This window comes from Notechis scutatus, chromosome 2, assembly GCF_049901735.1.
Source record: "Notechis scutatus isolate UNSWTSFEM ecotype Mainland chromosome 2, rNotScu1.2, whole genome shotgun sequence".
NCBI classification, from domain to species: Eukaryota; Metazoa; Chordata; class Lepidosauria; order Squamata; family Elapidae; genus Notechis; species Notechis scutatus.
Window position 1 is genome coordinate 236,073,431 of NC_142010.1, and position 20,941 is coordinate 236,094,371.

The following is a 20,941-nucleotide window of genomic DNA, read 5'->3' on the forward strand; positions in this document are numbered from 1 at the left end:
TATTTAACTTTTAACATATGTAATAAAATCAAATATGTGATCGTATTAGTTTAAACAATGGCAAAATTTTGAGATTATATTGATACTTAGATGATATAATTCTGTTTTATTGGACCATCTTTGTCCAATGGGGAAAAAATATTGCAGGTTAATTCCTATGCTTGATAAAAAATCGACTAGAGACTAAATATTGTTTGACTTCTGTAAATGCTACAATTCCAACTCAAGTGGAAGGGGTCAGACTGAGGAATGGTGATTTACAGCAAATACAGTATACATGCACCAGTGATGGTATTTTACCGGTTCGGACCAGTTCGGTCAAACCAGTAGCTCCGAGGATCATCTCTGAGCGAACCAATTCACTTTGACAATCAGATGCTGGGCCCTCCCACCTGCCCAGGGTCTATACTGACCTTTATTTCCGGCTTTTCAACCTTAGCTGTTTCGTGCGGCACAGACGATTGCCGCACATCAGCTGTTTTACACACAGGGCTTGCAGCAGAAAGTGAGTTGCAAACGCTGCATGCATGCAGAGCACACATTTGGTGCGCGCAAAGCACGCACACGCAAAGCACGCGCTCACACCCATCCGGTATGCACCACTGACACGTACCCACGTATACCCACCTTCTACTTTTTGAAAGGCACATTAGCTTTTGCAACTAACATGATAGCCATTTTTTAAAAAAGAGTAAAATACAAAGGAGGTTTCAGAAAAATGTTCCTCAATTATTTGAACTAAAATCTGCTTACCTTGTCTTTATACCAGATACTTTCATTTCCTTCAGGATCAACATCATCTGTTTTCAAGATGAGACACACAAGTTTTCGTTCAAGCCCCTTTTCTTTAATCTGTTTCAGTGCGTTCTTTCCTATGAAGTCTGCTGGCTGGGGAAAAATGATAGTAAGTGATTAGTAGATTCTGATAAGGTTATAGATCAGTGGTGGGATTCAATTTTTTTTACTGCCAGTTCAGTGGGTGTGGCTTGGTGGGTGTGGTAGGGGAAGGATACTGTAAAATCTCCAGTCAGAGGTGGTATTTGCTGGTTTTCTAAACTACTCAAAATTTTCGCTACCGGTTCTCTAGAACTGGTCAGAACCTGCTGAATACCACCTCTGTTATAGATGCAGGTTTTTGAGAATTAACTGGAAATTTTTAGTTAGGTTTCAGGTGTGGACATAATGTGTCGTGGGAGCCAGGATGATTGGGGGATGTCCAATGCCTAGAGGCTGTTGGGGTTTTGATGGGGAAAAACATGTTTAGGCTGACAGCAAAATTGAATGGCTGTTGGTGTTTGGCCTCCTGGTGGTAGGAACTTTCCATCTTTGGACTAAACAGCATATTATTTGAAATTGGGTTTTGAGTCTTCCTAGACTCTCAGCTCCTTTTTAAGAAGCAGGTAGCAAGCTGGGGGTCAGAAGGCCATAAAGAGGAATCAATAGTTCAATTACACATAAGCCTGTCTACAGTTGGAAGCCTGATTACTAAGTGAAACTTGGATGCTTCTGAATAGTTACTGGAACACAGAGCAATTGGAAGGGTTCCCAGAAGCATTTAATTAGTTTCTTATTCTTATCCATTTCACTTTTTATGGAATAGCAAGTTCAACAGGAATAATTTTATCAAGAAATGGCACTTTCACTAGTTACTGGAACAGAATAGAGATGGATGTCGATGCTCCTGCCTCCAGAATTGCAATTTGCATTTCAAACAAGTGCCTGTGCCAGATTATCATTATGAAGCAATTATATACTCAACACAATGGAGAAAAACCTGTAGCAGTTCCACAGACTAAGCAACACATTCAGACCAGCAGCTTTTCAACCAGTCTTTTTTCCAATGGAAAAAAAATATGTTGTACCTCCTCAGCAAGGGGTCAGAGGTAAAAGGAGTGGAAGAAAACCTGTTTGTGACTCTTTCATTTCCATGGGAACATAGTATTATGAAATATTGTGAATACTGCTGTAATTCATTCATTATCCCTCCCATTTATTTTAGCTTTTCTCTGTATCAGTCTGAAGTGATGAAAAATCATGACCATGCAATTTGCAGATATCATATGGCATCCCAAGAATCAGCTAATTTGTATAAACACTCCAGGACAGAAAAAAGAAACATTTTTTTTAAGTGAAAGCAAACCATAAGAAATGAAAATAAAATCTAGTTTAATGAAAAGAAGGACTTAGAGGTGACATGATAAAAGTGTTCCAAAAGCTCAGGGGTTGCCACAAAAAAAAAAAAAGAGAGAGAGAGAGAGAGAGAGAACCAAGCTATTCCCCAAAGTACCTGAAGTCAGGACAAGAAGCAATGGATGGGAACTAATCAAAGAGAGAAGCAACCTACAGTAGAACTAAGGAGAAATTTCCTGACAGAACAATCAGTGGAATAAATTGTGATTGTTCCAACGCTGGAAGTTTTAAAGAGATTGGACAACCATTTGTCTGAAATGATATAGGGTTTCCTGCCTGAGTAAGGGGTTGGACCAAGGTCCTTTCCAACTCTTATTCTACTCTATTCTAAAATCTGCTTAAATATCTGGTCAACAATGAGTTCTGCAGTGTTGTTAGTTGCAAAGTTATGTCCAACCCATCGCAATCCCATGGGCAACGTTCTTCCAGGCCTTCCTGTCCTCTACCATCTTCTGGAGTCCATTTAAGCTCATGCCTACTGCTTCAGTGACTCCATCCAGCCACCTCCTTCTCTGTCATCCCTTCTTCTTTTGCCCTCAATCTTTCCCAGTATTAGGCTATTCTCCAGTGAGTCCTTGTCATTAGGTGGCCAAAGTATTTGAGTTTCAACTCCAGGATCTGGCCTTCTAAAGAGCAGGAGTTCTGCAGTAAGCATGACCAATTTCTACAGTTCACTTTAATAAAGTGGTAGCTGAGAAGATAATGAAAGATGCCTAGAAGTGCCGTTGGAGGATAATGAAGAGTAAACAGAACTGAACATGAGTTAAGAACCTTTTTTGAGGAGATAAGCTTGTGGCAATAAGGGCAGAAAAAAAACCAGTTATTACTCTGCCCTCATTGTACCACCGAGTGCCAACTGGTGGCCCTTTTTAGAATAACCAGAATAATTCCTCCTTGATTAGAAGGTATGACAGAAATAACCTGCAGAGCTGCAGTGAGGACTATTCTAGGTATCTATTGAATTGGATTTATTTTGAGTTGGACACTGATTGTACAGTCTTTTGGATTTGGCCAAGACACAGTCTTGCCCAGTTAATCAGAGAAGAGTTTGAACTCTGCCTAGAGGTGCACTTCCCAAGTGAGAACTGATGCACAACATGGGGGTCAATTTATCATCCTTATATTCTGTAAGCCAGGGGTCACCAACCTTTTGAACCTCAGGGACCACCAAACCCATAATTTTAAATCCTGCAGACCACTAATATGAATTTTGACTGACAGTGGCAGCAGAGACCCTGGGGAAATCTCCCCCAAAAGTCCCCGCCCCATTTTCCTACCCATTAATCATTCTTTATTTGGGATCACAGGATACCATCTCCAGCTCTGTTCTCAGTGGGAAGAGAGAGAGAGAGAGAGAAAGAGAGAGAGAGAGAAAGAGACTTTTGTCTTCATGCAAGGAAAGCAGCAGAAGTAGAAGTCTTTCTTTCTCTCCCCCAAACTCCTCCAGAAATGAGTCTTTGTGAGACTGTCATGCCAGCACAGCCTCTTGGAGCAGGATGCCTTGCAGGGTCCCAAAGACTCATCTCTGGCGGAGTTTGGGGGAGAGAAAGAAAGATTTTTTGCTGCTTTTCTTGCATGCAGCCAAAAGCAGAAGAAAGAAGTAGAAAGAAGCAACCTGGTGTCCAGGCGAGGCGTGTGGGGCAAGTTCCCCCTTCCCCCCTCCCCTCAATACCTCATGTTGTTCGCAATGCAAGCAACACAAGCCTTGTGTTCCCATGGGCCATATGGGAGGCACAGCCTTGTGTTCCTACACAGCCTGGATTAATTGCTTTGGGGGGGGGGTGTGCTTTGAGTGACATTTCTCTGCAGACCACCAAAATTTTATCGCAGACCACAAGTGGTCCCTGGCCAACTGGTTGGCGACCACTGCTGTAAACAGTAATTCCATATATTGTCTCTACAAACTCTAATTAAACTCTGCCTATAAAACACATTCAAATACAACTAATCTCCCCAGTGCTTATCTTCAACATTAGTCATCTGATACTCAATATCCTGGCAATATCCTAGTCAATATCCTCAATATCCTAGGAAGCTCAATATCCTAGTCAATATCCTCAATATCCTAGGAAGCTCAATATCCTAGTCAATATCCTGGCAATGAATCTTACTGTTGTACGTATTCTACTATTAGTTCTTTTGGGTGCTTCATTGTAAATACAACATCATCAACAAATCATTTTATTTTATGTTCTTGATTTCATAATTTAATTCCTGAAAATTTGTTTTCTGGTATATTCTTTGTTAATGGTAGCAGTAATAGAAATAAAGAAAGCAAGAGGAGACTAGTCTTGTTCCTTGCGTTATAGTATATTTTTGTGATAAAATACTCTGGTGCATTCTCAAAGATAATTCCCAAAGATCACAAGGACTAACCCAGCCTCAGTAGCTGTACAAATTACAAAAAATTTAAGTACCCAAAATAATGTGGAATTTGGACAGTAACTCCCAGATTATAAGATTATTATTTTATCTGGTGAGGAAAATAAAAGGCAGCAATTAAGGACAATAAAAAACCTCTCTATTTTTAGTGTGCAGAAAGCTGTCAAAAGATGTTTAATCTTTTAATAACATGATTTATTTGCTAAATCACTTGTGAATGCTGGAATAGATCCAAATTATACACACAAAACTACTCAGCTGCACATGAGAGCACAGCATCTGCTGCAGTCTGCTTTAACCACCACCTTAAAATACACATGAGACCATACTTGTGCAGTACTTTCAAATTAATTATTCTTCATTGGCTGTTCTTGAATAATTGCAGGAAAGCCGCCTAAAATAAATTTCTTTCATAGTTAAACAAAGAGATGACATTTTACCCCTAAAGGCAATTAATATTTCACAGATTCATGTTCCAAATACTTGTGCCAAATGTACTTTCCTAAAAATACAGACTCAAGAAAATATTGTGAAATTGTTTCTCCTTTTTACAATAAAATATTTAATGAACTAAATAAGGTCACAACTGATTACAAAATTGCCTTTGCTAAGCAATATGGCTGTAAAGTGTGACATCACAGGACTAGGCCTCCTTAGCAATCCAGTTCCAGCCGTCCCAGCTGTTGTTAAATGGGGACTGTGTAATTCCAATCATATGACTGCAGCTCTGTGCCATTTTGTAATTGTGAGATGGTGCTAATCATATGACCATGGACTCTCTTAATAGCGCCAAGGAAACTTAAACACACAAACATACACAAACTGAGAAATTATTTAAAAATGAGAAGTGCTAGGAAGAAATTTCACATTCTCTAAGAAGATTATCCCAGCTTCTCTGGTAAAACTGTAAACTTCTATCTTAAACATAATAAAATCTGGTATTGTAAGTTTTAAATGCATCTTACATGGCAAGTTCCAGTTTAATAGTACTCATTAACTAAATAAAAATGTTTGCAAACTGTTAAAAAATTCCAACAACCCACATTTCCTGATTTGATTACCATATTAGTAGGCTGATAATTATGCATACATTATTATTATGCATAAATAATTAACCTATAGTAAAACTGAGGTGTGTGCAACTAATTTTATTTCAACTAAGTTAGAACTGTATAAAATAAAGAAACTGCTCTGATCCCCAAATTACTTGGAAAGTGCCAAAAAATGAAATTAATTAGTAGATCACATTATAGCTTATCTACCAAAACAGCAGCATGGACTGGGAAATGAGACAGAAGGAAGGAACACTGCTACATACACCAAGGTACACTACTTACTGAAGTGTATAATTATCTGGTGTTTTTTGCTGATTCAAATGTAACAACTATTCACAAACAAAGGAAGAAAATAATAATTAAAGTATAGTAGAAAAAAATAATAAACCCACCTTATTTAATTTGATAAAATATTGCAGTCCAGCTTCCAGAGGATTGGTGTCGCAATTCATCTGTTGAAAAAAAAGATGCAATAAAAAAACCACTAGGTGGCATATTTTTTTCTCATTTCTTTTGATGTCCAACAAATGAAACCTATATTTTACATTAATCAAATAAGTATTTATTTTAATAAATTGGCATAGGTCTTAATAAAATTTATATACTAATCTTATACTATTCCCATTAAAATAAAACTGTAAGCTTCACCAGCCATTGGTAAAATCAGCAGTGCATAAATGATACAGGATCATAATGATAAAGGCACATTTTTAAGCAAGACAAATCAGGAAACTCATAAAATTACCTTTACTCAGTCAGACCAGTGAAAGTTATTTTATGTGAAAAGCAGCTCCTTCTAGAACTTTTCTGTAGGTTTAGCTAGGGATGCTAGTGATCAAACCTAAATATTTTACATGTATGGCTACAGCATTAGACAAATATGTGTTACAAATTCTGTCTGGATTTCTGGTGTTCTGTTACATCTTGGCTCTCTAGACATTGGAGAATTACTATTAAGGGGGTTACTCTACAGAAGGCTCTTAGCCACTAATAAGCTAGATCGATTAACTTATTTTAGACTAGAATAAAGTAACACTTTTATATTACTTTTTTATACATTAGATTTTTGAAAATTGTGAGCTGTAATTTCTTTAAAGAGAGAGCACCAATCACCTACACTAATATGTACTGGTAATCCTTGCTTACTGACTGCCTTGTGCAGCAACCATTGGAATTTATGATGATTGAAAATACCCCCAAACTTGGCAACCAATCTTTGCAATACCTGTTGCGATTCACACAAAAGCACACACTGGAGAAAGATTTCATATGGTTCTCTTTTGGTGTATCTTTGCTCTTTGCAGAGTATAGAGGAAAAAAATTAAGTTTAGGTTTTATTATTTGTGCTTGATATTTTTATTAGGTGCAATATGTTTGTGTATGTGTATGAAGAAGAGGGAGGGAGCATGAGGAAATAATTTTTTAATTTAATTTAATTTACCTGCAAATGATTTATTTTAATTATTACTCTATATTTTGGTTTTATTATGTTTTACCAAATTAAATTTATTATTATTAGATTTATTCTATTTATCTACCAACTTACCTAGGGCAGTAAACATGCCTTATATTCCTGCCTCTTGTTTTCCCCACAAAAACATCCTTGTGAGGTGGGTTGGGCTGAGAAAGAGTATCTGGCCCAAAGTCATCCAATTGGCTTTCATGCCTAAGGGAGGCCTAGAACTCATAGACTCTTGGTATCTAGGCTGGCACTTTTAAATACAAGTTTGGCATGAGCATGAGCACACATAGACACACAGGCACACACACACACACACACACACACACACCAAAATAAATGGTTTCCCACCTCTGCTCCCCAGGCACGAAAAGCCTTTTCTAGCCGTAACGTATTCATTGCATATGTTCCAAAGTTGTCAATTCCTTCTTTACATCCAGCATCCATGATTGTAGAATATAGAGCTGCAGTATTTTCTCGTTTGTGGTACAATTCCCATCCTAGTTCACCTATAATATATCAAAACTAATATAGATTTTAACTAGGATTAAATTGTAGCCATCAAAACTTTAACCTGAAAAGAAATTTGGAATGTTCTTTTTTATATAGCTAGGCTATTTAGTATCACTTTACATTTTTTTAAAAAATCAACTATTCTATTTAAGAGACTAATAATGATTTCCTTTCACTTACCCGTATAAGAAATTCTAATTGCAGTAACCTGAATGTTACCAATGCTTAAATGCTTGGATTGTAGAAAACTAAATGCAGCATCACTAAGATCTTCAGAAGTTAATTTCTGGAGAACTTTCCTTGCATATGGACCTGCTATACCAAGTACCCCAATTTCATCTGTAACATTTTTGATGTCAACGTTATATTGTCCTCTAAATGCCTCTTCTTCAATCCATCTGTGTATAAAATAGAATTATTAGATCAGAACAAAATAATATTTAAAATATTATAGGACTAGAAATAGAAAGTAAGAGTAATATTGATAGGCACCCAGTCTTTTAGAATTACCAAAGAATCAGTGGAGTCAATGGGGCTGAACAGTTTAGAAATAATGTAGTCTCCTTCTTCTGCGTTACCTTTTTTTTGTTTTTTACTACTAGCTTTTTAAATTTCTGTCCTAACTGGCAGCCAGGCTGGAAGATTCCAGTTGTGAGAATTCATAGGACAGGACAGAATTTGTATCTGCTTCTGAGGCAGAAAGAGCTTGGAAATGCAATTCCTGGCTAACTACACAGATACACAACATGTTAGCCCAGCCAGCAGTAACTCCAGCAGTCACTTCCAGAAAAAAAAGATTCCTTAGACTTCTTGGATAACATTAGCATAGCCATTACTTTCTTTATGCATAAGGAAGGAAAGGTTGAAGAAACAAGCAAAAATATGCCCATAAGGTTTTTTTTTAAACCTATGACTTAACTGAGGCTATTACAGAGTTTTTCATTACTAATATTTCATCAATGGACAACTCATTAAAATTACTTCTTAATTGTACTGTTTCAACATATTTACACAAATATGCCACAAACAAGTGCAGTATTCCTGTATCCACACACAACTTTCTCGCACATTAGTGAACAAGACTTCTGCAGTTTCTTGTAAGCAATTGACAAACCAAATAAAATAAAAAATAAAATAAAATAAAACCTTGTGAACAAATTGCTCTCAAGATTTTACTCTATATACAATAGACATATATACTCAACCAGTCATGAATTTATCTCTGATAAAAGCTATTATTATTTCAAGTTTCATAGCCTTTCTTTATTATTCTGAACTGCAGTTCATCCTACGTTTCTTGGACCACAGGTTACTTTAAAACTTCAGCATTTAAAATTTACACTGACCTTAAGTCATGAAGCTCTGATCCAGAACCAGTAATTAATAAAAATTCCCCTGGATTCAGATGAGAGACTGTGAGTTCAGCATAGACTTTGCCTTTGAAGGTTAACATATGACTTATATTTGTGAAACCCATCTATGTAGAAAGAAAGTCAAAACTGTAAGTTAAAATAATCAATTATATAGTAGCTTGTAATAATGCAAAATAACTTTTTATAGCATAGCACACAAATATTACTGAATTAAGTAGACTTCTTCCTCTCCTGACTTTCTATGTTCTTCTCTTTTTTCCCTTAATAGGAACATTTTGTATGCAGAATCAATTGGAAAACATTTATTCCAGGCAAATCTGTAAGCACTTCCACTGACCTTGCACTTTTTGTCAACTCATTGTTATGTTTTCTTTTTGAGAAAATAATAATTATAATACTTTTGTGTTTTCTTTTCATTTATGTTTAAATGTCTTTTAGTTTTAATTATTATGTTTCTAAGCTGCCCAGAATCATGTTTTATGAGATGGGCACCTATATGAATCTGCTAAATAAATACATAGATAAGTAGGTAAACAGTTTGCTCTGCTCTTCTTCCTGGCATATCCTCACAACTAACAGGATTAGGTCTACATCAATCTCTTTAGATTGGAATGGATTAAATAACTAGATATTGGAAGCATTATTTACATGATATGCATTGACGATCTCTTTAATACAGATATGATCCATGCAATCACTACTCCATTCCATAGTAAACACTGTATACAAGATGTATTTGCCCTAACCCAACATAACGTGGAAATGAAATACAAATGCATCTAAATAATGGGGAGACTGTGACCCTATTATTTTACCACCCTGGAACCAATCTACAGAAAGTATTATTACATTATTGGCTTTTTAAAAATGCAAGGGGAAGCCAATTCTAAATCATTTTGTACTCAACTGTGCCCTCGTATTTAAACGAAGGAAGCTAGTGGCAATTAGGAAATGTGAAAAATATCAATACAGTGGGGAAGGCAGTGTGACATGAGGTAAAGTGACTTTCATGGTCCCTGTAGCTTCAGATGGAAGGTGGTATACTTATCTAGTTAGAACTATTGATTCAACACCTCAGTACAAAGTGATCAATAGATGGAATTAACAGTGGACTATTTTATATTGTTATTATTATTTTATTTACCTTTGGGACCACATTTGCAAACAGACGATCCAAAAGTTTAACTGAATCACTGCCTTTGATGCTAAACTTGCCAAAAGGAGTAAGGTCAATCACACCCACTTTTTCCATCACTTGTTGATATTCCCGACCTACAGGTTCAAACCAGTTTGTGTGTCGAAAACTAGGTCTGGAAAAACAATATTTCAATGACTCAAAAAACCTAGCATGGCTATTTGTAAATTAGAATAAAGCAACTTGTTCAAAAACATCATTTGGGCATTATTTTTCTTTAAAAATAAATGTAATGTATCATGATTAATGTATTAACTACTTTTCAAAATGCTGACATATTGCATTACAACGGGTAATAGAGATCAAATAAAATATATTTTAAACTGAAAGCAAAATGCTTTATTTGTTTGAAACAAAAGGCATATAATACAGGAATAATATGTTCTGAACGGCACTTTCATATTTTAAACAAAAGCAAGGAGTTCATATACATATGCCCAGGGATGGGATTCAAATTTTTTAACCGATTCTGTGGGCGTGGCTAGGTGGGTGTGGTCATGTGACTGGGTGGGCATGGCTCCTTCTTTTTTGCAGCACCCCTCCCCCAGTTTTTTTGGCCCTTCTGGGTCTCAGGAAAGCCTTCTGGTGGGGTGTTTTTGCTCCTAGGAAGCTTCCCTGGGGCCCAGGAAGGCAAAAAATGGAGCATGGGGGTATGTATGCTAGGCCCACATCTCCATTTTTTGCCTTCCTGGGCCTCAGGGAAGCCACCTGGGCGAAGCAGTAAGACAGCAAGGGTAATCCTGGCACAGCTGATCATAGGAACAGCTGATCGTCGGGAGGAAAAATAAGAAAAAAATACCCAAAGGAGTGACTGGGCAGGGAAGAAGGCAGGCAGCGGTGTGCAATGTTGTGCATGCGCGATAAGAACTGACCGGGTGGGAAGGGAAGGGTGGAGGGGAGGGCAGCCAGAAGCATGATTTGCCAGTTCTCAGAACTACACAGAATCATAACAATTGGTTCTATAGAACCGGTCTGAACCGGTACAATTCCACCCCTGCATATGCCAGATATGCAGTGAAAACTGATGGATCAATTATTCTTAATCCTATTTCTTAAAACTACAGCAAAAATAAAATGAGGAGGAAAACCAAATGGACAATGCAGTACAATATATTTCCATTAAATTGGAAATGGACAATGCAGTACAATATATTTCCATTAAATTCTTAAAGATAAATTAGCAGCACAAATATTTAACTTTCATTTACTTGTATCCAATGTCATCACCCTGTTTGTAAAACCAATGAGGTTGTTCCCAGCCTGCATGGAATCCCATGGAGCATTTAGATTTAAGCTTTTCATAAAGCCCACTGACTCTTTCTGTAGGTCTTCCAGCAAATCTTTCTTCTTTAGGAAACCCAACTGCAAAATTAGAAAAATAGCATATTAAATCAAATAACACGAAAAACAAAAAATGGATCACATATATTGTACAAACAAAAGTTTTGCTTCCAAAACCTCATTAGAAGGCCACATGCAATTTGAACAAGGCCATGTATGATTTAGGTAAGGGCCAGGCACAGCCTCAGGGACAGGACCAGGCCGCTTCATGAAGGGCCCCAATGGGCACGTCTCAGCGGCAGCAGTAGGAAAAGATGGCAAATGCCAACTGCACTTAGCAGGGCAGCAGGCTGGTAGAGCTGGCAGGATGAACAGAATGCAAGATGGCCAAAGGGCAGAGATGGGAGGGGAAATCAGCAGGTGGGAGGAGTTGACAGGGAGGCAGTTGCTTACCTAACAAATTTGGGGCTAGTAGAGACCAAACCAGGAGTGGCTTGAATCAGACTGGGTTCTTAGCTAATGACAGGTGGGATTCAGTTAATAATGGCAACCAGGACTTTAAGGATTGCTGTTGCTAAACAATATGGTCACTTGACATCACACTTTACAACCGCATCACTTAGCAACAAAAATTCCGACCCCAATTACCATCATAACTCAAGGACTACCTGCAGCTGAAACCAACACTATTGAAAGTATAGGCCACTCCATCTCTTTCTATTTTCACTTTACCACAGCCATATAATAATTAATACATTATCTTTTGTTTTTAAGCTTCTCACCTCCTTCATTTTGGGGAGATTTTCCTCAGTTTTTCTTCCTATAGATTTATTCTCTCTTCCTTCATATATTGGATCTGTAGTTCAATTCTCGCTCATTCTTTCTACATGACCAAACTATCTCAAGTTAGCTTTTTGTATTGATTACTCATTTTTGTATTTAGTCTACATTCTTTTACCATCCATTCATTCTTCCCCCATCTCTTCTTGTTGTATGACAAACACTTCTTAAGTGTTTGTTAAGTGTTTCTTAAGCACTGATTGCATGTCACAAGTGGTCAGAAGTGTGCTCTATGAACAATTCACACTTATTTTACAGCAATTATAGCAAAAAAAATTAATTATAGCAATTATAGCAAACATTTTAAAACTTCTGCAGCCCTCTGCCAGCGGAAATGGAGCTCACACCCCACCTCAGGCTCCGTTTTTACTAGCGGAGGGCTAAAGGAGGCCATCATGGTCAAAAACAGAGCCTGGAAGGGCCGTACGCAGCCCTCCTGAGCTCCATTTTTGCTGGCAGAAGTACCACGGGCTGGTCCTTCATTGTTTCCAGGGTGGCCCCGCAGGCCAGATCTAAGCACCTCGTGGGCTGGATCCAGCCCGTGGGCCTACCGTTTGACACCCCTGGTCCAGATAATTATTAAAAAGTCAGTACAAAAATGTTTAAGTGTCAATATTATTTATAACATGGAAAAGTATAAGCAAATGTCTTACCAATATTATTGAAACCATAAGATTCTCTTGCTTTTGCTTCTGTATATTTTGTAGTTGTCCACCTTCCATACCTATTCGGATCTACTTCAATTAGATCAAAAGGAGGCTCTCCACTGAGTATCCAGTCACTAAGATACTTTCCTATCCCACCGGCATGAATGATTCCATACCTGGTAGGGAAGAGGAAAGAGGGAAAATACTTAATTTACTACAGTAATATATTCCATCAAACATTTCAACAAAGGCTATGTAAACTTGCATTCTACTTGTTTTACTGGAATTCCATTTATTTTACCTCCCTAATATTTTGTTAGTGCAAAGTATAGCAAGGGAGAGGAAGTCAGCTCCAGTAGAAGGATTAGATTTGAATATCTGTGTGTAATTCCCAAATAAGGCATTGATTCAAATCTACTTGACACAGGATGAAATCTCCTACAAAGAAGTCAAACTTCTGCATAGGAAACAGCATTAGTTTAGTTTTAGTTTGTGATACAAAATTAAGTATCTATGATACCATGTGCTCATGTCATAGGAAGCTGCAGTTAACTGTATTTCCCTACTGTATATACACATGGTAAATAGACACTTCCATATATATAACATGCTGATACCTGCAGCTTCCTCCAAAGAAGTACCCTCTGTGTAGGAAATACATCTGGCATGGAGCAATCTTCACGGGACAGTCCCTTCTCATTTACTATCTATCTCTTTGTTTAGCTGATCACCTGTAAAATTGGGAAGTCAGTGATCTGCTCTGTAAAGGTAAATGAATTATAAAAATTGATTCATAACCTAATGTTAAATTATATTTTCATAGAATAATTGCAACAAATGAGGTTCAAATCACATTAAATATACCTATTTATAGCTAAAATGTATACCTATAAGTTAGTTTATAAGATGCCAATGGATTATTGCCTTGTAATAATTAATACTTTATTCATTTAATTTTGTTTAAAGGTGGACAATCACATACAAGTCCTTACCAGATTGTTAATAAAATCAATAGGAGAGATAATATTGACTCCTACTGAAACAATATAAATTAAAATACTACAGAATAAATCTCTGAAATCCAAAATCTTTGATAATGTCACCAGCAATGTTTCCATTTTGTTCAGATCACAAAAGGAAAATATTTGACATTAATTTCAAAAGGTAAAGGTTTTCCCTGTCCAGACATGTCCGATTCTAAGGGGCAGTTTTCATCTCCATTTCTTACCCAAGGGAGCCAGCATTGTCTTAAGATATTTCCGTGGTCATGTGACCAGCATGATTGTACACCAAGGTGCACTGAACACTGTTACCTTCCCACTGAAGTGGTACCTATTTATCTACTCACATTTGCATGTTTTAGAACTGCTAGGTGGACAGGAGCTGGTGCAAGTAACAGGAGCTCACCCCCTTGTGCAGCACTCAGGTCTTGAACCCGAGCTGTCAGTTTTCCAGCTGACAAGCTCAGTGTCTTTAACTGCTGAGCCATCACACCTCCTATTATTTGTAAATTAGTGTAAATGTAATACTAATTAAATTTGAAATTATTAATTTTTCTACCTTTAATTTGTCTGGAATCAAATAATCTTGGAAGATATTTTTTACCATTTTTATTTATAATCACTATATGCTAAGATTGACTTTGAAGTGAGTGTCTGAGTATTAATCTACTTATTAAGAAGAATAGATTCATTAAAAAAACAATCAGCACCATAGAATGCTAGCTGTAATTCCAAAAAATGACTTTATACCATACATAAAGTCATCATTTGGAATTAAATAAATTCAAATTATTTAATCCGAAATGAAGGATTTTTATTTTTTACAACTTTTTTAAATCAACTTTTTAGTCCTCTGATTAACGACTTTGAACTGTGGTGCTGGCTACATTATATGTATACCATGGACTGCCAGAGCAACCAACAGAGAGGTACTGACTCGTATAACATCAGACACATCACTAGAAACCAAAATTACAAGTCTACATCTGTTTTACTTTGGCCAAGTCATGTGTGCAAATTTATTGAAGAACTCAATGAAGCTAGGAATGGTTAGTGGAACAAGAAGGGGCAAGCAAGAAACAGGCTGGTTTGATAACATCAAAACTGATACAATAATGCACATCCAACAACTGAAGGAAGCTGCGCTTGACGGAGTAGCATAAAGAACACTTGTCTATAAAGTGGCCAAGAATCAGACACATCTGAATGATTAAAACAATAAAGTCCTCTGATACTAGAGATACATTGCATTTTCTTTCAACAAACAAATAAAGATTTTTAATAACTCTCAGTGAATGCTCTCTCAATTTGATGGTTTTTAATTTTTAATGTCCTAATCACAATTTCATATCATAACCTACAGCAAGTCTTCAAACTCCTTTTCTGAAAAAAAGGAAAATTAGGCACAGATACCTGTGATTTATATTTTATTTCTATTTTATTTTTGCAGTAAAGATTTCACAATCGATCTCACAATTTCACAGTAATTTCACAAACTTTTTTCAGTAATGACCAATACCTTAAAGAATCAACTTACTTACCCAAAACCAATGGCCACCCAGTAATTATGAACGCTCTGATGTGGTCCCACCATTGGCAGAATATCTGGTGAATATGTTATAGGACCTGCAACTACATTGATAATATCTGCTTCTCTCAGGACAGGGACCATTTCCATAGCAGCCTCGACATGATCAATTATTCGATCTAAATCAGATTCAAAAAGCTCCTTTCCAAAGCCTTAAAAAAAAGTTTGATACATTTTGTTTGTATTGTCTTCCCACTTTAATATATTTTCTATTTTATACAGAGCAAGCAAATGTTCCTGTTCTCAATAAGTCTCCAATGTTATAATATTGGACATGTAAGCAAAAAATATACATTTGGTTATAAATATAAATATGGAAGAGTACAACAAGGAAGCAATGACCAGCATACATTCATAAGCAAGATTGCCAAAAACTCTTTTTTGTTTTCATAGATATATGTATATAATGTAAAAATCCAATTAACAGGTCTGAGCACCTAGCATATATCAATGAAGTTTATTTTTCCCAAGCAAAATTACCTGGTGGGACTCCATCTTCTACCCAAGATTTCTGCAGTTTCATTTTTTCTTGTCCTTCATATGGCCCTAATAAAAGCCCGTCTCTTTCTTGTCTTAAATAATATGAACCTTCTAAATCACGAAGAACAGCCAATTCCTTCTTCAGGACTTTCACTTCTGGGATAGTTCCAGTAACAATATATTGGTGGTGAACAGGTATAAGTGGATGATTCAGTCCAATCATTCTACCTATTTCTCGGGCCCAGAAACCTAAAAGCATAATGTACAAAAATATAAATATTAGAATGACATGATTCTGGCCAACAAAGTACAATTTTAAGTATAATATTTAAAAAGTAGAATTCAATGTTTTTAAATACGACAGTGGTTCAAGGAAACCACAACCAAAATCTTTATGCCTGGGCTGCAGCAGTCTATTATAATGTATCCAACTAATACTAAAAAAAAGTCAAAGGAAGGAAAGCCCAAATATAAACAGGATAACTTCAGGTTTATTTACATACTAGCTCTATACCTGTGCTTCGCTACGAAACTATGTGATCGGGCTTAGTTTTTGGGGAGGAAAATAAGGGGGGGAAATTGTGCCTCTGCCTACCAGCATCCATCGGTATTCATCTGGCTAGTGTCCTGTCAGTGTGTGAGAGTTGAGGGCTGTTTGGAAACTGAAAAATGGAAACTGAAACAATATTTGCTGTGTGAGCAAGGAGACAGCAAGGAGGCTGGGTGTGGCTTAGCTCAACTGTTCTGTACTAAAGCTGGTTGCTGCTGTGAAACTAAAACTGAAACTCCTCTCCTCTGCTTGTGTTTTGCATTTGGAACAGATTTCTTTTCAGGTGGGGAGTGAGAGTAGAACTCCTTAGCATCAGAATGTGCTAATAATATACAAAATACTAATACTCTGATGGTCATTTCAAAAAATCCTTTCTTAGTGAGCACTTAGAAGCCAAGAGGAACATATGTGCCAAATTTCAAGTTTGTAGGCTTTACAGTTCTGGAAATGGTATTTTGTGGTATAGATGCAGTCTTTATATCCTGCCTTTATTATTTTTATAAATAACAAAAGGCAGTGAACACACACAATGCTCTTTCTTTCTCCTCTTTTTCCCATAACAACAATCCTGTGAGGTGAGTTGGGTTGAGAGAGAGTGACTGTCCGAAGGTCACCCAACCAGCTTTCATGCCTAAGGAACGACTAGAACTCATTGACTCCTGGTTTCTAAGCAAGCACCTGAAGCAAACCAAACTGGCTTTCTGTTCAATGTGTTGCTTGGTTTTTATTATTAAACAGTAATAAAATCAGGGCAATGATTTCATTAAACACATGAATATCCTCAAGCCAAAATTGGAAAGCCAAAATGGTAAAATTAAAAGGACTTCCTTGCAGATAGATAGAAAGATGATAGATTAGATGATAGACAGACAGATCCATCCAGGTTTCCATACCAACCTAGTTCTACCAAGTGAGCAGGGAGAGACCCGATAATGCTTTTTGACTGCAGACCCTGTATTTTGGAATAGCTTTCTCCTGAGGCCAGATTAGCATCCCTGGTAGTAGCCTTTTAAAAACTGGTAAAAAATCAGAAGTGTTCTGCAGTGCATTTGAAGACTAAGGAAAAGTTACCACTTTTATTTACTGGTTGTTATTTTTCTTTCTTTTGTACTGTGTTTCTTTGTAATGTATCCAGATAATACCATTAATGTGTTTTATAAGTTTACACTTAATGAATGTAATCTGTTAGTTGTAACCTAATTTACAATGGTATATAAATACAAGAACCAAAGTAAACAAATAATGCCCCCATTCCAGCTTTCCCAATGTCCCTTTGCTATGTACAGTTGCATATGCACTGTATAAAATTCAGCTGGATAATCTGGAAAGTCTTCCTATAAAGGGTATAACAAACTTTCTAAGAAGGTATCTGTAAAATTCACAGTGAAGCAAGATATACCCAACTATTCTGACTGGCCCTGAGCAACAACAGTAGGTTTTCCTAAGTAAGGAATTTTAGTAAATCACCCTTTTAACAGAGCAAGATGTTGAAGTGAATCTGAGATAGGTATCTACAGTGGTTGGGCAGTTCCAAGATATTTAGCCAGCTGCAAACTCAAATTCATTTTATAGTTCAAAGTCCAGGGCTTGCTACTTTGACAGTACCTTTGTTGATTGTAATCCATAGACAGCATGGAAAAAGCATAAGATTGCAGTTTTTCCAATAAGGTCGTATTCCAGGCTAAATGAAATTTATCATGAATTATGAGAATCAGACTGGCTGTACAAAAGTTAAACTTTAGTCAGAGATTAAAGATCACCAGACAAACACAAGTTTCCAACTCAGACAAATGATCTTCTAGACATGAAGCACATGTAGGAATATGAAACACTGTCTTATAGAAGTTAGATTGCACTATTTCTAGAGGAGAATACAGTTGGTTCTCTACTTACGACCACAGTTGAGCCCAAAATTTCTGTGGTTAAAGCAAAACAGTTGTTAAATGACCAAAACAGTTGATTTATGACCTTTTTTGTTTTTTGCAATTGTTAAGTTAGTAACACAGTTGGAAAATGAATCCAGCTTCCCTATTGACTTTGCTTGTCAGGTTGCAAAAGTTGATCACATGATCCCACATGATGAAATGCAACCATCATAAAAATGAATCAGTTGCCAAGCATCTGAACTTTGATCACATGACTACGAAGATGTTTCTGTCTGTCTCCTTTCTTCCTTCCCTCCTTCCTTCCTTCCTTCCTTCCTTCCTTCCTTCCTTTCTTCCTTATGTGGAACAGTCATAAATCATTTTTGTAACTTCGAATAGTTGTACAAATGGTTGTAAGTTGGGGACTACCTGTAATTGGGGTATAGTCCGAATTGAATTGTGTATAGAAGTTAAGCCAATCATCTAGGTTCAAATAGTTTAACACAGCAGACACAAAATTACTTCCTTTTAAGAGGAAGGAAGGAAGGAAGGAAGGAAGGAAGGAGACATGCAGAAAGAGAAAGACAGACAGACATACAGAAAGAAAAAAAGAAAGAAAAAGAAAGGTATACCATGACCTCTATGCTACTCATGGTATATTTTCAGCTGGAACCTCTTTCTACCTAAACCTTAGGGCAACACCCAGATATTTAAAGCCATTAAACGTCTTGGATTAATCTTGAAATTTTTTGCACACATGTACTTAAATAGAAAGAATTTTGTTTAAACGGATATGGATTCAATTCCAAAGCTATTTTTTATGACGACCAAGTCATGAAACAAAGATTGGAAACAAAGCAAAGGTTAAACTTCTCATTCTTTCTAACCCCTTCCTTCTTATGTGGAAGTGAGCCTTTCTACTTGCCATTTTATTACCAAGAATTTACCACTATCTTCAAATTAAAGAGTTGCCTTCCAACAACAAAAAACACAAGTTTGCAAATGGCCTGAATAGTAACACAGCACATAATTTGGGGTGTTAAATAGCGAACCACAAAGTGGACAAGGGAAAATATTTGTGAGAAATATTTATTGTGTTTTTTGCTTTAAAAGGCCATTGGACTCCATAAAAGTTGTGACAATAATAGAAGTAATGATGTAACCATGAAACAGCAGCTAGGCAAGTTGCTGAACAGTCTGAATTATGCTTTGGGCATTGTGTAATGTATGCTCTGAAATTGAGCAAATGAATGAGACCTAAAGGTAAGCTGTTCTCTACAAAATCCACTCTGAACTTACCACACTAAGCCTGGCATGAAAAAACAGCAAATTATTTGTTTTGAGGAGGAGGATATGGAACAAAGGAAGAAGATTGGCTCCAACAGTTTTAGGACACTACATAGTTTTGTTTGCCTAGAACATTCTCAAGGTAGTAATCAATACTGTATTAGCTCCAAATATTCTTTTGGCTAAACATTGAATCAAGGGATACTTCAGTTATTAACTTAATGAGAGAATGAGAAAAACCTGCATAGACCTATCAATACCTGCCTTTTCTTTAGGGATTGTTTTCTTCTTTCTCATCTCCATATTTTGCTGTTGCTTTCCCAGATATTTCTTGTCTGTGCTTAGAGGTAAGCCAGATCAAGAAACAAGAGGATGAAGGAATTCCAGAAAAGCTCCTTTATTGTTGTGGGGCAGTGTTTCTCAACCTCAGCAATTATAAGATGTGTGAACTTCAACTTCCAGAATTCCCCAGCCAGCATGAAAGTTAAGAAACACTCTTGAAGGGTATGGTCAAAGAATCTTGAAAGTCCGTCACAGTTCGCTTTGCCTCATCTTATACCAAATAAAATCAAGGCAGGGCTTTTTAAAGTCTTTTTTCAAATTTCTTTTTTTCAGCACTAAATAATATTTTCTCAAAGTACTTTCTTAATGGGTTGCTCATTTGTACCTTATTCCCAACGCTAAGTCAAAATTTCAACCTGGGATATCACTCCCCTCAAAGTCTGCATGGCTGTGACCCTGTTGCCCTTCAAGAAAAGGGCTGGCTGGGCCAGGGGCATACAGGAACTCATTTTGGAACTCAAATTACATTTTGGGTGTTATTCTATGTGCTGCTCTTTGTTTTTTCCTGTACTTTTATTATTACATTTTGTTTTTAACTATTCTGTACACTGCTTCAACATAAGAACATAAATATTTTTACATAAAGATTAAATGGCATTACAAATCAAATAAGGAAACTTCCCATGTTATGGATCCCATTTTTTAAAACCATTGCCACTATTAAAAGTTTTCACATTAATAAATAAAAAGGATAGCATTACAGAATTTTACTGTACATAGGGGCAGCTTGACTAGATGCCTCTACCCCACTTCTTTCCCACTTGGAAAGAAAATGATATATGCAGTAATTGAGAGTTTGGTGCCAGTTCTCTAATTTGGTGCCAGTTCTCATGAACTGATCCACAGGATAAGAGAATCTGTTCCCAACTTGCTTCCTTCTTTGCCAAGGGTAG

The 20,941-nt window shown here is 36.7% G+C and overlaps 1 protein-coding gene across 1 annotated transcript in view; it reads right to left on the bottom strand.

The window, feature by feature from the left end:
- The window catches only part of DMGDH (dimethylglycine dehydrogenase), a 34,892-nt gene that overhangs the window by 2,147 nt on the left and 11,804 nt on the right, over positions 1-20,941 (bottom strand). The window contains exons 6-15 of the mRNA XM_026670591.2: positions 16,005-16,253; positions 15,478-15,676; positions 12,942-13,111; positions 11,376-11,529; positions 10,117-10,282; positions 8,946-9,076; positions 7,780-7,997; positions 7,438-7,595; positions 6,020-6,079; positions 754-888 (exon numbers count right to left, since the gene is read on the bottom strand). Of these exons, the coding sequence (XP_026526376.1) occupies positions 754-888; positions 6,020-6,079; positions 7,438-7,595; positions 7,780-7,997; positions 8,946-9,076; positions 10,117-10,282; positions 11,376-11,529; positions 12,942-13,111; positions 15,478-15,676; positions 16,005-16,253 (1,640 nt within the window). The remainder of the gene's footprint in view (positions 1-753; positions 889-6,019; positions 6,080-7,437; positions 7,596-7,779; positions 7,998-8,945; positions 9,077-10,116; positions 10,283-11,375; positions 11,530-12,941; positions 13,112-15,477; positions 15,677-16,004; positions 16,254-20,941) is intronic.